Source organism: Aulonocara sp. 'chitande type north' Nkhata Bay, linkage group LG13 (assembly GCF_057382095.1).
Source record: "Aulonocara sp. 'chitande type north' Nkhata Bay isolate Kocher_YH1m ecotype deep benthic linkage group LG13, A_spYH_male_GT1.1, whole genome shotgun sequence".
NCBI lineage: Eukaryota > Metazoa > Chordata > Actinopteri > Cichliformes > Cichlidae > Aulonocara > Aulonocara sp. 'chitande type north' Nkhata Bay.
In genome coordinates this window covers 34,028,714-34,048,493 of record NC_141356.1, presented here as the reverse complement: position 1 = coordinate 34,048,493, position 19,780 = coordinate 34,028,714, and the positions used below count along the sequence as shown (strand labels likewise).

General features: G+C 43.2%; 1 protein-coding gene across 3 annotated transcripts in view; it reads left to right on the top strand.

Moving 5' to 3' along the window:
- piezo1 (piezo type mechanosensitive ion channel component 1 (Er blood group)) overlaps positions 1-19,780 on the top strand; it is an 87,522-nt gene that overhangs the window by 54,376 nt on the left and 13,366 nt on the right. Inside the window, exons 26-44 of one of the 3 annotated variants that reach the window (XM_086260126.1) lie at positions 756-852; positions 1,053-1,218; positions 1,806-1,895; positions 2,017-2,099; positions 2,602-2,679; positions 4,670-4,770; positions 4,864-4,990; positions 9,136-9,201; positions 9,558-9,730; positions 9,871-9,974; positions 10,517-10,684; positions 11,516-11,774; positions 12,098-12,280; positions 12,429-12,635; positions 13,404-13,590; positions 17,083-17,218; positions 17,359-17,506; positions 18,059-18,211; positions 19,578-19,639. In XM_086260126.1, coding sequence (XP_086116252.1) covers positions 756-852; positions 1,053-1,218; positions 1,806-1,895; positions 2,017-2,099; positions 2,602-2,679; positions 4,670-4,770; positions 4,864-4,990; positions 9,136-9,201; positions 9,558-9,730; positions 9,871-9,974; positions 10,517-10,684; positions 11,516-11,774; positions 12,098-12,280; positions 12,429-12,635; positions 13,404-13,590; positions 17,083-17,218; positions 17,359-17,506; positions 18,059-18,211; positions 19,578-19,639 — 2,588 coding nt within the window. Of the gene's footprint in view, positions 1-755; positions 853-1,052; positions 1,219-1,805; positions 1,896-2,016; positions 2,100-2,601; positions 2,680-4,669; positions 4,771-4,863; positions 4,991-9,135; positions 9,202-9,557; positions 9,731-9,870; positions 9,975-10,516; positions 10,685-11,515; positions 11,775-12,097; positions 12,281-12,428; positions 12,636-13,349; positions 13,591-17,082; positions 17,219-17,358; positions 17,507-18,058; positions 18,212-19,577; positions 19,640-19,780 lie in introns of all 3 variants that reach the window. The other 2 variants (XM_086260125.1, XM_086260123.1) reach the window with 2 other exon arrangements.

The following is a 19,780-nucleotide window of genomic DNA, read 5'->3' as shown; positions in this document are numbered from 1 at the left end:
TCAAACCATTTGATTCAGCTGTGTTGGTTCGAGGACACATCTAAAGCCTGCAGGACACCGGCCCTCGTGGACTGAGATTGCCCCCCCCCCCCCCCCGTGCTAAAGCCTCAGTCACACAAGGACAGACGATGGTCAGTGACATCGACTGCTAGGGGAAAATGTGTATTCCTCAACCAGATGGCGAGTGGTTTCTGGAGGTTATTGAGGCGATTGAGGCTGAAATAGGTCCACAGTGCTAGGTGTGTTCCACCTCTTCAAACGCGTTTGCTTTTACTTTGAGTTCAGGTGCTCAGGTAGAACACAACCAGCCAGTTGACCAGTTCAAACACTTGCTCGTTGTTTAGGGAGTGTTTGCAGACAAATCAGCTTTGCCCATTAAACTGCTGTGACCAAGGCTTTGTGATCGCTTTCAGCCAGCGTACTCCAGTAACCACTCACCAACCGGTCGAGGAATACAGAGGTCGTCAGGGGGCGGGTACCTGGTTGCTAGGTCGATGTGATTAACACGGTCTGGTAAAGCAGGACTCACAAAGTGTTAGGTGTTGTCATTGAGAGTCCTGTGAAGCTGTCTCTCGTCAGTGCTGTCATTTCTTTATAGGAGCCTTTGAAAAAGCCAGAGGTTCTGTGTCCCACAGAGACGCCTCATCACTTTGTGATATCATGATATAAAGAAAAAGAACAAGTTTGGAATCTGTGTATACAAAACGTCACATATAGAAATACTGACTGTGCTTATGTGTGTTTGTGTGTTTCAGATCCTGGCATGTGTGTTTGTGTTTGAGATGCAGAAGGGCTTCTGCTGGGTCATCCAACTCTTCAGCTTGGTATGCACAGTCAAAGGATACTATGATCGTAAGTTTTTAAAAATACTTGAGCTGCCGTATCAGTTTCTACTCAGACTGAACGTTGTGCCTTCAATCTGTTTTGGGGTTTTTTGCCAAGTACAATATGAAATGAGTCTTGGTTGTACTTGGTATTTTAAAAAGCTTTAATTCTGATGGGGATTGATGTTCTGCAAAATTCACATTTACTTTCTTTGGATTTCTTGACAGCACAAGCAGTTAGTGACAAGACGTGCAGTCTCCCAGTAGAAGAAGCCGGAATAATGTGGGACAGTATTTGCTTCCTGTGCCTGCTGCTGCAGAGAAGGATCTTCCTCAGTTTCTACTTCCTTCATGTGACAACTGAACTGCAGGCTTCTGCCAAACAGGCCTCGAGGTACGACTCGGTGACATCGCTGACTGACATCACGCAAACGTGCATGAGATGTTTGTCCTGAATTTACCCAAAAGAAGTTTTGAAAATGCTTTAATTACTCACAAGTTATATTTATCGCGATGCCAAAGACACAACAAATCTAGACGATTCATATTTCACCTGACCACAGAAGCGCTGCAGATATTACCATTGTGGTTATTTGGTGCATTCACCGGCAATATTTGAAATCTAAAATGTTGCACGTGCTGACCGAAATATTTGGCACAAAGTGTGTGCGTGACCTGGCCTGAAGCAATGTGCACGGGTATCAGTGACACAGCGTCTGCCAAAAACATGTTTCATCACTTCACTGTCATAGTGCACTGTTAATGTGCTGTCACCGTGACAATCACCCTGTCCGCTGCTCAGTAATACTCATTTCATATTTAACATTTTGAAAAAAGGCTGTGGCCATAACCAGCTGGGACAGCAGGTGGCAGCTATACTGACACCTGTATTTACACGCACACACTTTTGTTCACAAACATGAAACGACCTGGTTCCTGGCTGTAAACTGCTGATGGCACTAACTGACCTTTTCCTCTCAGGGGTTTCGAGCTCTTTAGAGCCAGTATTGTGAAGAACATCAAGTTCCACCAACAAGCTGAGAAGAAATCGCTGTCGCAACTCAAGAGATCGTAAGTGCTCACAGCAATGGAAAAATATATCGCAAATTCTAAGAAACCCTGAAAATGAGAGTGTTCAGAAACAAAGCATCACAGAAATGAAGTCCGTGTCCTTCTCTTCTTTTGTCCTCAGGATGCAGAGAATTCGATCCAAGCAGCAGAAGTACAAATATGGACACAAAATAAGTGAAAGCTCCAAAGAAAGCCCGGCTGTCGGTGCGGCTCTTTTTACTGCCGTGTGTTTCCTGTCACTGCCAGAAGTTTAATCAGTGTCATCTGAAATCAATTACATACGTTAGATACAGCTTCTTTTCTTTCTACAACACTTTCTGTTATTTGTGCTTTGTAAAAATGTTTATTTGCAGAAGCATATTTGCTGTCTCCTCATCCTCTTTCCTGCCTCGGTGTCCTGATTTCCCTTCATTGTATTCCTTCCTGTTCCGTACATTTTTCTTCACTTCTGTTAGTCAATAAAACTTCTCTGTGCTGCACGTGAGTTAGCTTCACATTACACCCTTAACATTTACTCTTCTTTTGTATTTCTGTTCTTCCTTCTGTGTCGTTTTAGGACCACTTGTATTAGGAAGATTGTTTCCCCCAAAAAAGATTAAAACACTTGCCAGACTTCTCCTAGTACAACTGCTAGTGCAACTCTAAGCTTCGCATCCCCGCAGTGAGTCTGTCCTGAAAGCTCTTTGAACTTCTGTTTTCATTCCAGATGATCCAGAGATGCAGACAGGAAAAAAGAGGTCCAGGAAGAAGCTGTGGTACCAGCCGTGGTTGGACCATGCTGCAGGTAGCCTGGATGGAGACGATACTGATATGTGGAAAACCATACAAATAACCCAAACCCAAGAGCTCTGTCTGTCCAAACAACAGACAGAGCTCCAGGCTTGGCTACAAGATCTGTAGCCAAGCCTGTAGTCTTAGTAGTAGAACAGTCTCTGTATGCAGTCTTGAATATAGAGTGTTGATCTGTGGAACCAGCAGCCCAATACAGGAAGTCTGCAAAGGCTTCTGGATGTCTTACAGAAACCCTGAATAGCCTCGCAGGCCGGTCCTCCCAACCACGTCCGTCATGGTAGCTCCTCTCTAGATCTGTGCTCCTGAAATACGACTGGGTTTATTTTAACTGGAAAACTAAGCCTAGAATGGTCTGTTACTTTAGAAGGCTGGAGTGACCTGTGATGTAGATTAATACTCAGACTTTTACCTTTACTGTTTCTGTAAAATAGTAAAGAGAAAAGGGAACGTCCACAATTTAGACTTCTTTGATGATGTTTTATTGAAGCAGTTTAGCAGCCTGACTGTAGATGTCCAGAGCCAGATCTTCATTTGACGTCTTCTGCTCATCACAGGAACTAGAGAAAAAAAAACAATGGCAAATGTTCCCGAGCACCATTTTTATACTCTGCCCTTGTGCATCCCCCTCTCTCCTTCTCTCTGGATATCCAATCACCATTGTTGAGATGCAGTCACCTGGTGTCCAGACACACCTCATTTCTCTCCTTATCCCTCTCTGCCTCTCTGAGTACTCTTACGCCCTCTCCTCCATTCAGAGATGGTCTTTCCCTTTTCACGTAAATGGCCTCCTTGACTCCCCATCTCTGAATCGAGGAGGGGGTGAGGGTTAGTGTCTTACATTGCTGTGATTGCAGCCATTCCCCAACTCTCTGTGAATGCGACTCATCACCACTGATCATGAAACTGACCTGACGGCCCATTGATAGTCAGTGATGCTAGTTTCAGTCATTGTGCAAATGTGCTGAGATTTCCTCACCTGGATGACTGAGCTTGCATAACTGACACTTTGTGTTTCATTCAGTTCTTGCAGTGTCACAGTTAGATTTATTAGTAGCTATTTCTCACATGAACATCTATTTCAAACATTGTCCTCACAAATTAGCCCATGTGTCAGTTACATACATATATAGAACCAATATATTCTGTGTCTCTGTGTGTAACTGTTTTCACTCACAAAAAAGAACACAAATAATCAGCTCCGGTAGAGTCGAACTTTGTGACATCTAACATGCACAAACATACATACTCTGAATGCACTGGGAACAACTTGGGCTTCAGTATCTTGCCCAAGGATGCTTTGGTATGGAGACTAGAGCAGCTAGGGGTCAAACTACTTTCAAACGTTCCAGTTAGCAGGTGATCCGCCCTACCTCATGAGCAACATCCACCTCAGTCCACTCATCCATCGATGAAAACCCCTGTGTACAGACTACAAAGCAGGGAGATACAAGTATATCCACCTTTGCTCACCACATCTTGTTGAAGGCAGTTCTGGAGGGAACAGGGGGTGGCTGTGGTCATCAGCTGAGTTACTACAGTAACAACCTGTATCTATGAAGAAGGCAAAGTTAGTCTTTGTCATTTTTGGATGATGCAGTCCTGCTTGTGTCTATGAGCAGTGATGATTTTGGTTTGAACGATGCATTCAAGATCTATAAAATGAGCCGTGTTTGCTCAGAACGGACCATCGTAAATGCTACATGACCAGATTTTCTTTTGGTGCTATGATACAGACCGAGATTCAGATTTAGATTCATTACTTGTCATTGTAGAAAGATACAGTAACATTTTGTGTGCTTACTCAACCACTGGCGAGGTATAAAAGCAGCTTTTTCAAAAAAAGACCCCAAAATAGTCACAATGAAAAGAACTCTAAAAAGTAGCATTAAAGGCAACAATAGCAACATATACAAATGATTGTTATGGCAGCATTAGAGACTTATTTGAGTTATTTACATGACAGTATGTTTTCCTACTTACAGTGCTACACTCAGGAGACTATTACCTGTTTGAATCTGACAGCGAGGATGAAGATGAGCTACAGTCTGAAGAACAGAAGCCTCAGAAACAGACTGCCTGTCAGGTGCTCACACACACAATTTATTCACACAAACAAAAGCGCAAAGTTTTGTGTTGTATGATGTATGCTGTTGCTAAAATGAGATGTCTCTCCCAGTTGGCGTATCAGGCATGGGTGACTAGTGTGAAAACAGCTCTGAGAGAACGGCAGAATCGACAGGGTCGACTGAAGAGAACTGAGGGAGACGAAAGAGCTGATTCACACGAGGCTCTGTCAGTAAAAGGTTGGATTTACTTACATCGATTTCTGATAAGATATTGGATCACACGGCATCCCTGGAGTCAAACAGGAAAATCTGTCATTTATAAATCTGTGAGAATAACATGTGAACTAGTAAATGACTGACTGCTCTCAGCCTCTTAATGTCCTTTGGCAGTAAAACTGTAAACAGCTTTGCACAACTGTTACAAGTATTTATGTGTGTAAAAGCTAAAATGATTGTGATTTAATCCATTCAGACAATTTTACGATGTGACAACGATCAGTTAGAAAACTGAAGCAATTTGTCTACAAACCCTCCAAATTTCACCCCAACAAAGGGTCTTGTTACATAGTTACAAGTCAAGTCCAGTTAAGTCTTTAGTCCAAAATGCAGTGACTAAAGGATGTAGTTCTTGATTGTAGTGTGAATGCTTAAAGCTGCAAGACAAACTTTTAAACTTTGTCTACCTAACGGATTGCAAAATGAAATAAACTGTATTGCTAAATACAAAAAATAGTAGCAAAACCATAGAGTAAAGAACATGGACACGTTGGGGTGAAATAATCATTTGATCCCCTCCTAAATTTGTATGTTTGCTCACTTACAAAGAATCTGTTGCCACCTTTAAGAAAGGGCACTGGACCATGTGCTCCAACAGCAACATTCAAGTCACTACTCCAGGTGGAGCAGTTTAAGGATCTCAGGGTCTTGATCACGCGTACGCTCTGTCAGTGGTTATGCTGATGCTCCAGTCAAGTCTGTCCCGTATTTAGCAAGTGAAAATAAAATAAAATAAACCGTAATAGACCATTACGGCAAGGCTGGGATGGTCCATTTGGTAAAGTAAATCCGTTGGGCATCTTTCTTTGCCTTTAGACAATAATTCTGATGCAAAAGAGCCAAACGGGACAGGCAGAAAAAAAGACTACAAAAAATGCATATAACAATTAGTATAGCTGTGGTTTTGTGGAATATATTGACCCATTAAAGATGCAATTATATATATATATATATATATATATATATAAACATAAATAAATTAAAAAAAAAAGAAAACAAGTGAAAGTTGCTATAGGCCCCTTGGAGGTATGTTTTACTTTTGTTTATATATTTAATGAGTCATTACAAAAATAAAAAAAAAATAATTTCAATTAAGCTAAAGTGGACTAATTAACAGGCTGAATGTGAAAAGCAATTCCAGCTCATTTGAAATGACCGAGCTCTTTACTTTCTCCCTGGGAGAGCCCAGCCTTCTTCACAGAATCGTTTCCTCTTTCAGTCACTACATTTGGTGCCACAGGTGAAGGCATGGATGAAGGTGGATTGCTAAATCAACGGGGAAAAGAAAGAGGGAAAGAAAAACAGCGGGGAAGAGGGACGGGGATAAAGGGCAAAAACCAAAAACCAACAAAATAAGCAGACAAAAAAATGCATATATCAATCACCTGGATCACCTGCTGAGAAAGAAAAAAGAAAGCAAGCAGAAGAGAACAAGAGTAATAGAATAAACAACATCACAATGATATATGGGAATATGACAGTAAATACTAAATATTAAACATTATTGTGCAGCACATAAGATCAACAGAACACAGTGTGCTTTGAGGTAGGAGCCAAAAAGGGTGTAGTTTGTGGGTGTGATCACCCGTGTGTACACCTGTGAGCATGGACGCGCTTGTTTTTTTAAAAGGTTCCTTCATGTAATGATCTGCTAGAGGGTGTGGGGGGGCCACAGCCCCGTCCTCCAGGGCATGAAGCAGGTATGGAGGAGATCAAAACTCCAGACATCCAGAGGCCCCCAGAACACAAGAGACCAAGGAAGACCAACAGAGGGGCAGCTGCGCCACTGTCCCGGAAAGAGCTGAGGAGAGTCCCAGATGAGGGCTCACTCAGCAGCCGCGGAGCAGAAGCCAGGGAGAGTTGCAGTGACGCGCCCGTGAGCTCCGCCGGCAGCCAGCTGTGCCTGAGTGACCGAGCCCCAGGCCGAGAGGCCGGGGGCACCCCACCTCCGAAGTGGCCCGAGCGAGCCCCAGGCTCCAGGCCCCGATAAGCGGCCGCCAAGGAGTGAGCCGGTGTGTACCTGGACGCCCATCCCCGGACACAAAGAACCACCAACGCACCGATGTCTGAGGGGGTCCGCCACTGGCAGGGGAAGTGGTGGTAGGGGGAGATAGGCCTCCAAACCTTGGAGGGCCTGAGATGTCCCCAGAGAGGTGGCGCCTGACACCCAACCTGACATATAGACACAGACATACAGGCACACACAGATACAAACATCCATTCCCACCCTCATGCTCTCATATGCACTTACTCCACACTCAACCAACGTGGAGACAGACATAAAGAGCCCCCCCCGAGGCCCGGCCAGGGCCCCAGCCCAGAGACGGAGTGCCCCCAGAACCTCACGCCCATCCCGGACCCACCCAGGGGCAGCCAGGCTACCAGGTCAGTAACCCACGTCCGTCAGCACAGACCCTCCCCTAGCCCCGCTGCACGCAGCCGCGAGGAAACAGTCACCTGAGAGCCAACAGAGCCCTTAATAGGCCATGACCGCTACCCCGGGTTGAGCCCCCCAAGGAAGATGCCTCCGGGGAACCCCCCGACGCCCTAAGCCTGTCCCTGCCCCCACACCAATCACAACAGTGAAGGCGGGACCAAACTATGACCCCCCACCCCCACTAGGTGATGGAGCTGATAAAAGGAGCCCAGAGCAATTGATCTGATGTGGTGGCAGAGGCTGTATCAAGACTAATGTAATCTAATAGATAATTTCTATATTGGTTAGAATTAAGATTGTTTTTATTTTTCCAGTTCATGAGGACTGTTTTCTTGGCTATGCATAGGGCAGTGAAAACCATATGGGCGATATTCTTTTCTGAAGTGACATTATCTAAGCTGCCCAACAAACACACTAAGGGGGACACTTTCACTCGTTTTCACAACAAGTGGTAGAAGACGAGTTATGTGACAAAAAACTAAAATAATAACAGCTAAAGATTTTATTCTCTTTATAACAATATATATTTTTCAGGTTTTCCACCCATAGAGGTTTAGAGGTCAATACTGTGTGAAGTCAGCCTTCACATCAATTATCACATTTACATCATGTTGCATTAATTAAAATGAGCTGCAAATTAAACTGATGTCAGGTGAACTGGTGATTGCAGCATACATGACACACGCAGACCTGAAATAAACAAAGTCAACACTTTGTCCAAAGCATTAGAGTAAGGTCTACAAGCCTGGTGCCACATCGCATCTCTGGATGTTTTTCTCAGTTTTAAGTGTTCTTGAGCACCAGGTTTCTGGAGAGGATTCATTGGGCATCCACTGCTTTTTCACTCCTTTTCAGTCCAGCCATTGTACCTGATCAATGTTTGTTTTGTTTGTTTTTGTTTTTTGTTTGTTTTTGAAAAACAAAAACAAACAAAAAAAGAGAAATGTGTGTGTGTTTGTTTTTGAACTCGATGGTCAAACCAGCGTTGTCTCTACACATGACAATTTTGTGTCACAAAATACGTTGGTTAATTTCTTTAGTTGAATCAACAGAAAGTGTCAAAGACAGCAGTTTGACGGACATAAAATTGTATTTTTGGACCAACAAAGTGATTCGAGCTGTTTGCTAAAAATTGGCACGTCTTGGTTAAAATGACAAAAGAAGAACCTGCAGGCCTAAAACTTTCTGTCTCTAAAACCCGGCTGGCCACTCTCAGCCGTACGGCATGTGGTCGCCTGCTCAGTACACCGAGCTAAACCGGCGCCCACAATCGACTCGTTCAGAAAAATCCACCATACATTATCATCTGTAAAGTATTTAACTGGCAACACCTTCATTTATCAGCATGACAGTGATCCAAACAGTCACTACAGATCTGACATGATGGCGGTTTGACAGTGTTTGCAACAGAAATGAACAAGTCTCAGTCAGCAGTGGGTTATTATATCTGGTCTTTGACAACTAATGTGAAGAGAAGCAGTGAAACACAAAGGCACATGCTGTTATCAAAACAATTTATAACCATTTTCTTTCCTTCTGAAGACATGCAAAAACCAAAAAGTTGTCAGACTTATTGGTATTAAAAGGTTGCATCTACGTGGTAGAGATTGTACAGATATACTATACTAATGCAGATATTTACAGTCTTTGTGTATTTGATTTTGTCTAGGCTCTGGGGATGATGATTACGAGGAACCCATCGTTCAGGATGGGGAGTCAAAGCAACAAGAGTCTGGTAGGTTCACGTAGTCCCTGCTTTTCTGCTCTTGACCATTTGCAAAGGGGTTCCATCATCATAGTTTGTGTCCAGTTTGTGTGGTTTTGTGTACTATCAGATGGCTTTCTTTCTGTGTTTTACTTTACGAGAATGCACGCAGGGAAATGCAGGCTGAACTAGATTAGGAAGGAACACCAGAGGAACCACCGAGTCACAGAACGACATCATTAACTCAACTTACAAAACACGAGAATCCAAAGACTGAGGGAAAGCATAAAGTCCCGAGGCCCTGATATAATTTGCATTAATTATATAAGAATCTTTTTCAGTGTGGCTTCACATCATACTTTGTTGTCTGTCTTTTACCTGTGCAGGTCGTGGTGAGACGGTGCAGAGGATCTTGGATATTCTGCGTTTCTTGGGGGCGATAGTGCTTGCGATGGTTGATGGACTCACTCAGTGGCTTAATTTACTGACTAAACAGTACAGAGAGATTTCTACTGTTTTGTGCAATGAGCGCTACTTCATCATCCAAAAGATTCAGCAGGTAAACACAACAGAGTGTGCAGTATGCACAAGCAAGTGCACATGCACGCACGCACACACACGGATCGTACATATGCATGCATGCACGTACAAACACATAGAAACGAACACTAACTACAGTCTGTGTGACTCTGGTGACAGCGCGGATCAGCAGCAGACTCCAGAGATGATCAGGAATCTCAGGGCAGTGAAAGCTGCACCCTGGAGACGTGTTTGGACGACACCGATGCAGAAAATTCTACCAGGTACAGGTTTGCAGGGTCACCGATGTTTCCTGTGGATTTGATTTGATGTAGCTTTTATCCCTCTGGGCGTGGTGGGGAGTGGCGTCAGTTTTCAAGTGGTCCTTTGCATGAACATAGTTTCTCAGGAGCACCTAAAGGAATTACTTCAATTTTGGCATACATTTTTATTTTGACTGGGGGATAAAATGAATAGAAGTAGGTTGTCAAAGGTTAAAGTCATTATGACCTCAAAAACTACAATTTTCACCCATAATAAATGTATTATCCAAGGCAGAAATTCCTCTTAATGTATGGAACTGTCCTACTTCAACACTCTTTGTGCTTGCCATAAAATGGACTGCATAATTCTAGAGTATCTTCTCTGCTTGACTGTTTTCTCCAGCATTTATATTCTATATTCTGAGGCTCTAGTAATGAACAGTGCATTAGTTTCATCCAAATGGTAAAAGGCAGGTCACCAGAGGATTTAAATAGTTGATGTTGATTTAATTCTGTAGATGAATCCACTTCTTGTCCTCAATTTTTGTTGGTGTGTGTCTTAGGTGCCTGGAGGATAGCATAAACCAGTGTACCCCCAAGCTAAGACTCAACAGCAGTGGGAATATTCTAACTCCAAAACCGCCATCCAGCAGTACGGGACTGATCCCAGACTTATCCAACCAGCAGCAAGGCAGACACTCCAGAACAGCCAGTGAGCTGCTGGGAGACAGGTAGATGCTGGGGACACTCTGAGTAAAGTTACCGACACTCACAGGCAGTGATTGTACTTTATGAAACTAGCAGTGTGCCACAAAACATCTCTCAAGCAGCCCAATTCTAGCATGTTTCTATGGAAGCCCGTTTCCGCCACTAAAAAAAAAAAAAAAAAAAAGGATCCATAACTCAAAATTTTGAGTTATTTTCTCGAAGTTTCGAGTTACTTTCTCGAAATTTTGACATATTAACTTGAAATTTCGATTTATTAACTCAAAATTTTGAGAAAAGTAACTCGAAATTTCGAGTTATTTTCTCAAAATTTCAAGTTAGTGCTGCCAATCAGTAATCTACGTGAATGACGTCATTTCCTCGTTACCCAGAAGCTGAAGCGTCAGCTACAAATGCTACAGCTAAGCTAGGTATTACATCCAGTCGCACAGATTGCTGAGTGTTTTCAGCCTGGCTTCACAAATGATGAAATCCCTGTTATTAGCTGAATCACACGGTGTTACTATCAGCAAACGTACTCGCCAAAGCGCCAATTTGTTGGGATCCGTTTTTGAGTGCGCGTTCCTCTGCGCCATATGCTTCCGGGTAACAAGAAAGCGACCTCATTCACGTATATTTTTGATTGGCAGAGCTAACTCGACATTTTGAGAAAAGTAACTCGAAATTTCGAGTTAATAAGTCGAAACTAGCTGTTTTGTTTTTATTTAGTGGCGGAAACGGGCTTCCATATGTTTCAGTGTATTCTCTCCCATTCCCTCTTCCTTCACTCAGATTCTTTCTTTTGCACTGCATTCATGTGCAAACGTGTGGTCCTGACCAGCCTTGTGTCTCTACAGGCAGTTTTTGATCGAGGAGTTGGAACAGAGCAGAGAGTTTTTTTCCAGCCAGAGCCGTCTGCTGAAGATGCTGTTTGCCATGTACAACCTGCTGTCAGCCAACTCTGAGCTGGTCTGCTATTTCATCATAGTGTTAAATAATGTGGTCAGTGCCTCCGTCATATCGCTGGTCCTGCCCATACTGGTGTTCCTGTGGGCTATGCTGTCTGTTCCAAGACCAACCAAAAAGTTTTGGATGACTGCTATAATCTACACGGAGGTAAGAACAGAGAAATGTTGTTATTTTCATCGTGTGGGCTTTTTCAGTTCATCCATAAATATCTTACTATGTTGCTCAGTATCATGTGTAGCACGTATGAGTGCCTCTGTCCACACCTCTGTGGAGTGGAGAGTCAACTGGATGCAGCTGTACTTGTATCCAGTAAACTTAATTTGTCCAAATTATTCAGACTAATATCTTGTGTTTTATGATTTAAAGCAGCCAATCGAAAGCTGGCTCATCTGTATATGACTTCTTTAACAGAGGACGGCGGGTCGGGGCTCTTTGCTGGTTTGACCGCTGGCTTCTCTGCTTCTTTTCAGGTTATGGTAGTGGTGAAATATATTTTCCAGTTTGGATTTTTTCCTTGGAACAGTAGTTTCGAGATGACCCTTGATAAGCCTTTCTTCCCACCTCGCATCCTTGGCCTGGAAAAGACTGACAACTACATCAGATATGATCTTCTTCAGTTGCTGGCTCTGTTTTTCCACAGATCCCTGCTGATGGTAAGTCCACCACTGATTTCGGCTCGAGGAGCCTGCAGAGTTGATTTCAGTAGGCCCTTGTCTGTGTGCTCCATGATGAGTGTTCAGACAGCACTGAGAAAAGGGGACATTTCTTTGTAATTTGGTTTGCCTGTTTGTGTACACACAGCGGTATGGCCTGTGGGACCATGAAGGCCCCATGGAGGATCACAGCGCTTCTCCAGAAACGTTTAATGTTGGAGTTAAAACTAGAGAAGGAGATGAAGATGGAAAGCAAAAGGCAAAAAGAAAAAAAGAAGAGAGAGAGGAAGACGGAGTCAGTACAGCCTCCACGCTGGAAAACCTGGAAATAGCTGAAATCAGCCAAATTAAAAAGGTTGGTGTGAATACGAGATGTTGTTTGGTCTCGGTTACTGGGCTGTTTTTAAAAGAATGCTTTGGGACATTCATTAAAAGCTGCAGGATCATGTAACACAATCAGCACATTTACAGTCACCTGCCATTTCATTAGTTACACTTTGCTAGAACGGGTTGGACCTGCTTTAGCATCAGAGTCGTCACGGTGATGGAGATCTGATTACAGTGAACTCATCGGCGTTTTCAAGAAATCCGTCTGAGATTAATTGAATTTTGTGACGCAGAACATTATCCTGCTGGAAGCAGCCTTTAGAAGATGGGTAGCAACAGGTAGGCTGTGGGGTTTAAATGACGGGCAGGTTGGTACTCAGAGGCCACGAGTGTGCCAAGAATTACAATCCCAGCAGATCAGAGGTTTCAGAAATACTCAGACTGGCCCGTCTCGCACCCACAACCACGCCACCTTCCACGTCACTTAAATGAACTTTCTTGCAGGTTATCTTGAGCAAGTCTACATCCCTAAATGCATTCGTTTGCTGCTGTGGGATTATCTATCTATCTAATCTAATCAGTCGATCACGCAGCAAGATAACCTTCATTTAAGTGACTTGGAAGCTGGAATGGTTGTTTAGCATATGTGTTGAAGAGGTGTACCTAATGAAGTGGGCGAGTTTATTGTATAATGATCTGGAATTAAGTCCAAATGTATTAAATCGCTCATTTATCAACACAGGATGATGAGAACTACGTTGAACCGAGTACCAGCTCTGACCTTTCTACCATACAGCCCACTGAATCAACACCCACTGGGTCGCAAGATACACCAGGAGAAGAAATCCTGCCTTGGGTGAAGAGTATCCAGCCGGATAAGAGGGAAGGAGACGATGAGGACGTGACAGAAGAAGTCCCAAAGAAGAGAAGCAGCATCAGGTTCCGCAAGAAAATAAAAACTCCTAAACAGCAGCACGGTAAAGGTTTGTAGGTTCATTATATGTAGACTGTGACGATAAAGGTTTCTCTGTTTCTGTGTGTTATTGTGGGGTCTTTACTTTACAATATAAAGTACTTTGGGGAAACGGTTGTTGTGATTTGGCCCAGTCCAAAGAGCTGATGTTAGTGGGGTTAACTGGAAAGTTCACAGGTGTGAATGTGAGAGTTGGCCCTGCCCCCGACTGCCGACCTGTCCACAGTGCACCCTGCCTCTCGCCCTATGACAGCCAGGCTATAATCTGCCTTTAGCACAGAGACACGTTTTCTAAATACAGTGGTGTGAAAAAGGGCTCCCCCTTTCATCAGGAAGCGATGTCTCACTTAAATGTTTCAGATCATTAAACAGATTTAACTATTAGACAAAGATAACACAAGTAAACACAATCAGTTTCTAAATAAAGGTGTTTATTATTAAACCTACTCTGTGTGAAAATGGCATTGCCCCTAAACCTTTCAGCCTGATTACTTCAAAGTAAAACTAAAGCAACCCAACGTTTGAAGAACTACAGTCCGTTGTGGTGCCAAATATAGAACATGTTATCACCGGTAATTACGTGCCTGTGAAGGAAGCTGTCAATAAATGACCTCATTAAAGTCATTAGTAAATGTAATATTTGGATTGAAATGAAATGAAGCAGAATAAGACTAAAGACCGTTTTTTCCACCTTAGTCATCCCAGTGTGTGTCTCCTCCTATTTTACCTCTTTTATTTTACATCTCTTATGCTTTTGGTTGCCTAGTTGGATTAAGTGTATTAAACTTAGCTTTGATTCAGTTCTTTTCTCTCCTTCACTGTCACCTGTCCAAGACACCAATCATTGTTGAGTTTGAAGTGTTGAATCTAAAACGTCCTCGCTGCCTTAGGCTGTAAAGCCGCCCTAGTGGATCTGAGCCAGAGGAAAAACCGACATTACTGAACTCTGCAGTCTTTGTGGTGCAGTGGTTCGCACTCTCACCTCACAGCAAGAATCTCCTTCAATTCCCTGGCCGGTTGGGGTTCCTCTGTGTGTAGCTGGCATACAGTGGGGCAAAAAAGTATTTAGTCAGCCACCGATTGTGCAAGTTCCCCCACTTAAAATGATGACAGAGGTCAGTAATTTGCACCAGAGGTACACTTCAACTGTGAGAGACAGAATGTGAAAAAAAAATCCATGAATCCACATGGTAGGATTTGTAAAGAATTTATTGGTAAATCAGGGTGGAAAATAAGTATTTGGTCACCTCAAACAAGGAAAATCTCTGGCTCTCACAGACCTGTAACGTCTTCTGTAAGAAGCTTTTCTGTCCCCCACTCGTTACCTGTATGAATGGCACCTGTTTGAACTCATCATCTGTATAAAAGACACCTGTCCACAGCCTCAAACAGTCAGACTCCAAACTCCGCCATGGCCAAGACCAAAGAGCTTTCGAAGGACACCAGGAAAAGTATTGTAGACCTGCACCAGACTGGGAAGAGTGAATCTACAATAGGCAAGCAGCTTGGTGTGAAAAAATCAACTGTGGGAGCAATCATCAGAAAATGGAAGACATACAAGACCACTGATAATCTCCCTCGATCTGGGGCTCCACGCAAGATCTCATCCCGTGGGGTCAAAATGATCATGAGAACGGTGAGCAAAGATCCCAGAACCACACGGGGGGACCTGGTGAATGACCTGCAGAGAGCTGGGACCAAAGTAACAAAGGTCACCATCAGTAACACACTACAACGGCAGGGAATCAAATCCCGCAGTGCCAGACGTGTTCCGCTGCTGAAGCCAGTGCATGTCCAGGCCCGTCTGAAGTTTGCCAGAGAGCACATGGATGATACAGCAGAGGATTGGGAGAATGTCATGTGGTCAGATGAAACCAAAGTAGAACTTTTTGGTATAAACTCAACTCGTCGTGTTTGGAGGAAGAAGAATACTGAGTTGCATCCCAAGAACACCATACCTACTGTGAAGCATGGGGGTGGAAACATCATGCTATGGGGCTGTTTTTCTGCCAAGGGGACAGGACGACTGATCCGTGTTAAGGACAGAATGAATGGGGCCATGTATCGTGAGATTTTGAGCCAAAACCTCCTTCCATCAGTGAGAACTTTGAAGATGAAACGAGGCTGGGTCTTCCAACATGACAATGATCCAAAACACACCGCCCGGGCAACAAAGGAGTGGCTCCGTAAGAAGCATTTGAAAGTCCTGGAGTGGCCTAGCCAGTCTCCAGACCTCAACCCCATAGAAAATCTGTGGCGGGAGTTGAAAGTCCGTGTTGCTCGGCGACAGCCGCAAAGCATCACTGCTCTCGAGAAGATCTGCATGGAGGAATGGGCCAAAATACCAGCTACTGTGTGTGCAAACCTGGTAAAGACCTATAGTAAACGTTTGACCTCTGTTATTGCCAACAAAGGTTATGTTACAAAGTATTGAGTTGTATTTTTGTTATTGACCAAATACTTATTTTCCACCCTGATTTACCAATAAATTCTTTACAAATCCTACCATGTGGATTCATGGATTTTTTTTCACATTCTGTCTCTCACAGTTGAAGTGTACCTCTGGTGCAAATTACTGACCTCTGTCATCATTTTAGGTGGGGGAACTTGCACAATCGGTGGCTGACTAAATACTTTTTTGCCCCACTGTATTTTCCCAGTGTCTTTGAAGCTTCTCTCCAGGGTCTCCAACAAACCAAAGACATGCATATTCTTCTCGTTTGTGATTCTAAAATTGTCTGTAAGTGCGAATGTGAGCATGAGTGTGTTTCTCTGTGTCCTAGCGGCCTGTCCACAGTGTACCCAGCCTCTGGCCCCATTACAGCCAGGATAGGTCCCAGCCTTTCTGTAGCCCTGTAGTAGATAAGTGGGAGAAAATGGATGGATGGTTTTTCTTGCCACCAACAGTGATTAAAATGATGCTGCATTGTTTGAACCTTTCCTTTATGATCCCTGGACAGACCAGATGACCCCATCTTGTGCTTCCTACAGACCTGGATTTCCCTCGCAATAAGATGGAAAATCACCTGCACACCCCGTCCACTTACTTCCCAACATTCTCCTCCAACCTTTACAGTATCCTCTGGTGAACCTGAAAGCACCTGCCCAAGCGCATTAGATCAGCTTTTATAATCAAAGCATCATATCATCATATAATGTATTTAACAGTTAAGCTGGAAGTGGTATTACTGTAAAGTTGGGAATGTTTAGGAACAACACAGCCAAAAGTGTCAGAGCATGTAAAGTGGCATATAATGCATAAACGTCATCAAACCTCCTCTGGCATTAACATCAGTACAGAAACAGCCCAGCATGGGTGTTCATGGCCACCTATGGCCACTCCCTCTCCATGTGCTGTGATTTAAGGCTCACTCTGGTTTTTACTGCTGGGATAATGTGTCAAGTGAACAAAAAGACAAATGTTGCATCTTCTAAAATATAATTCCCCCTTCCTGTTGTGCCGATTGTAGTTAAATCTCTCATCTGGTTTCGACTTTTCCAGTGGAGTCCAGTGGAGCTGAGACTGTTGACTCCAGTAAAGAAATGATGACGAAGAATCAAAAAGGCAGGAAGAGAGAAGCAGCCAGTAAGAGAATACGGGATGTGGGACACAAGATAAAACATGTCTTCATTTACGGGTAAATGAAAGCTGCTCCTGATGATCTCTTAAGAAAATGTATCATTGTGCTTCTTGTGTTAATGAAAAAGTAATGTTAAAAGGTGTGGTGCTGTAGTAAAAGCCGTGTGCAGTGACTTAATGCAAGCTGGTTTCCTGCAGGCTTCAGAGTGTTTACAGGCCAGCTCAGGGTTTCTTCAGGGATATTCTGCACTCTGAGTACCGGGCTGCCACCGATGTCTATGCACTCATGTTCCTGACCGACGTCATTGACTTCATCATCATCGTCTTTGGCTTTTGGGCTTTTGGGGTGAGACACAAGCTCGTCATTTTGTGACTAACGGTAAAATACAGAAATGAAAACGAAAACTACAAAGAGATCAAAACGATAACATTTGACCTAAATCAAGTGTTTTGGAAATGAGACTTTTAACCTCAGTGAGATGTTTGCCTGGATACATAAAAGACAAACCCCAAACATCTGCCACACAGCTGGAACTGAATAGGCCGACTAACAGCGCCCTCTGTATGCCTCATTGTTCCTAACGGTGATCTCAACATGTAACAACAGTCTGACCTTTAGTTTGTTGTCATGGTGTCCAAAGGTATGTAAGTAAATTAGCCAGACTGTGTTTTATTTGTGGTAAGTATTTATATTTGTCCCATTTTTGCCTTTATTACTCCAAAGCCTTTATTTGTAACAATGCTTAAGTTTCATCAAAGAACACAAACACACTGTTGAAACTGAAGCTGAATAATAGTAAATGTCTTAACTATAAAAGTACATGTCATGTTTGGAAGATCATCTTTAAACCATGTAAAAGAGGAAAGCCTTCTCATTACTTTTGTCCTGTTTCTTCAGAAACACAGTGCAGCAGCTGATATAGCGTCCACGCTGTCAGAAGACCAGGTGCCGGAAGCTTTCCTGGTGATGCTGCTCATCCAGTTCAGCACTATGATCATTGACCGAGCGCTATACCTGCGCAAGGCTGTCACGGGAAAACTCATCTTCCAGGTTCTGTTCACATAATAAAATTCTTATCATTAATTATTCACATAGCTTCACGGGGTGATCCAAGTTCAGAGGAACAGTCCACAAAAAACAAGAAACTATTTTAATAAAACTGATTTAAATGTGATCTTTCTCCCATTCAGAGTCATCCTCTCTGTAGGGTGCTATTGTTAGTTTACTCCGTAGAAGCTGCCTGTATCCTCCTGTGATTAAAAATGAGCAAATCCTAAACTTTGAACTTTATTAGTTGATTATGGTCATTCAGCTACATCTTTTACCTTACCTGGATCTGCCTTTATCTGCTCAATCGTGATGAAAAACTAGTACATCACCACAGTAGGAAAAGATGCACCGACTGACCCAGTCAAGGGTAACTGCAGTAACTGTGGCAGGACACAGGGCATTACCAAGTTAAATGCTTCGTCTCCTCTTCATTGATTGTTCTCTTACAACTGCACCACAGAAGGATTCATGACAGGAAACGGCTTCAATATTGTGGTCGCCCTTTACACCTGTATCCCTACAACGAGGCAGCGAGGCTGTCGTGGCTACAGCAAAAACAGAACGAGCTTTACCCCGATCAGATGTGCCAGGTTGAACCTTTCAGTGACCACACCCACCCTGGAGAGTCAACCACAGCACATAAACCCTCACACGGGCCACAGGAGAAAGGGTCAGCGGTCAGCACCTCGGTCGGTCTCTCCCAGAGGCTGTTATAGTAAAATTCCACGTTAAACCAATTCCCATTAGGGAATGCTGGAAAAAAATGACACGTTTGCTCCTAGTCTTAGTTTCCATGCTTCCAAACGCTTGGAAGTTGTGGACTCTGGGTCGTATGCAGCGATCCAGCTCTCGTGACCCAAAACAATAATTCGAGGTAGGTTTGAAATAGAAGTTTGTCTTTGCTCTCTGTGCAGAGTCTGGCATGAAAAGTGCACAGTGGTCAGAGCAGTCAGGGAGTGGTCAGCAGGTCAGTCAGTCTCTACCTGGATGTGCACCAGAGGCTGATCTTGAATGGGAGATTAGACACTTTTACAGTTGGGTATGATTTTCAGTTTTTGTGAACGTGATTGTGTCATATATCTTCTGTCTGGTCTCTTGTTTGTTGAAAGACTCTTTTACATAAAATTGATTTGAATCTTTTTTCTTCCTAAAACGTTGCATCTTTTAAATCCTAAAATCACTCGTAGGTTGCGTCAGAAAAGATTTTTTCTTCTTATGTCATTTAGTGCTTCTGTAATATTTGTTAGGATGGCATCTGTGGAGCCACTCACTGCTCATCTCTGCTGTTGTTTTTCACAATTCTAACTATTTTATATTATTTTAATGACATTTCTTGTTTTGCTGTCCTATTGTTCTTTCTCTCCAGGTGATCCTTGTTTTTGGGATTCATCTTTGGATGTTCTTTATCCTGCCCGCTGTCACTGAAAGGTGATGTCTTGCATTTACTGTATTATTTGTGATAAATTATGACATCGATAATGATCTGAGTCCTGCTTTAACAAAAACAACTCCTTGGAGGAGTAATGGATGATTGTTGACCAGCCTCTAACAAGTGCATGCTTTAATTAG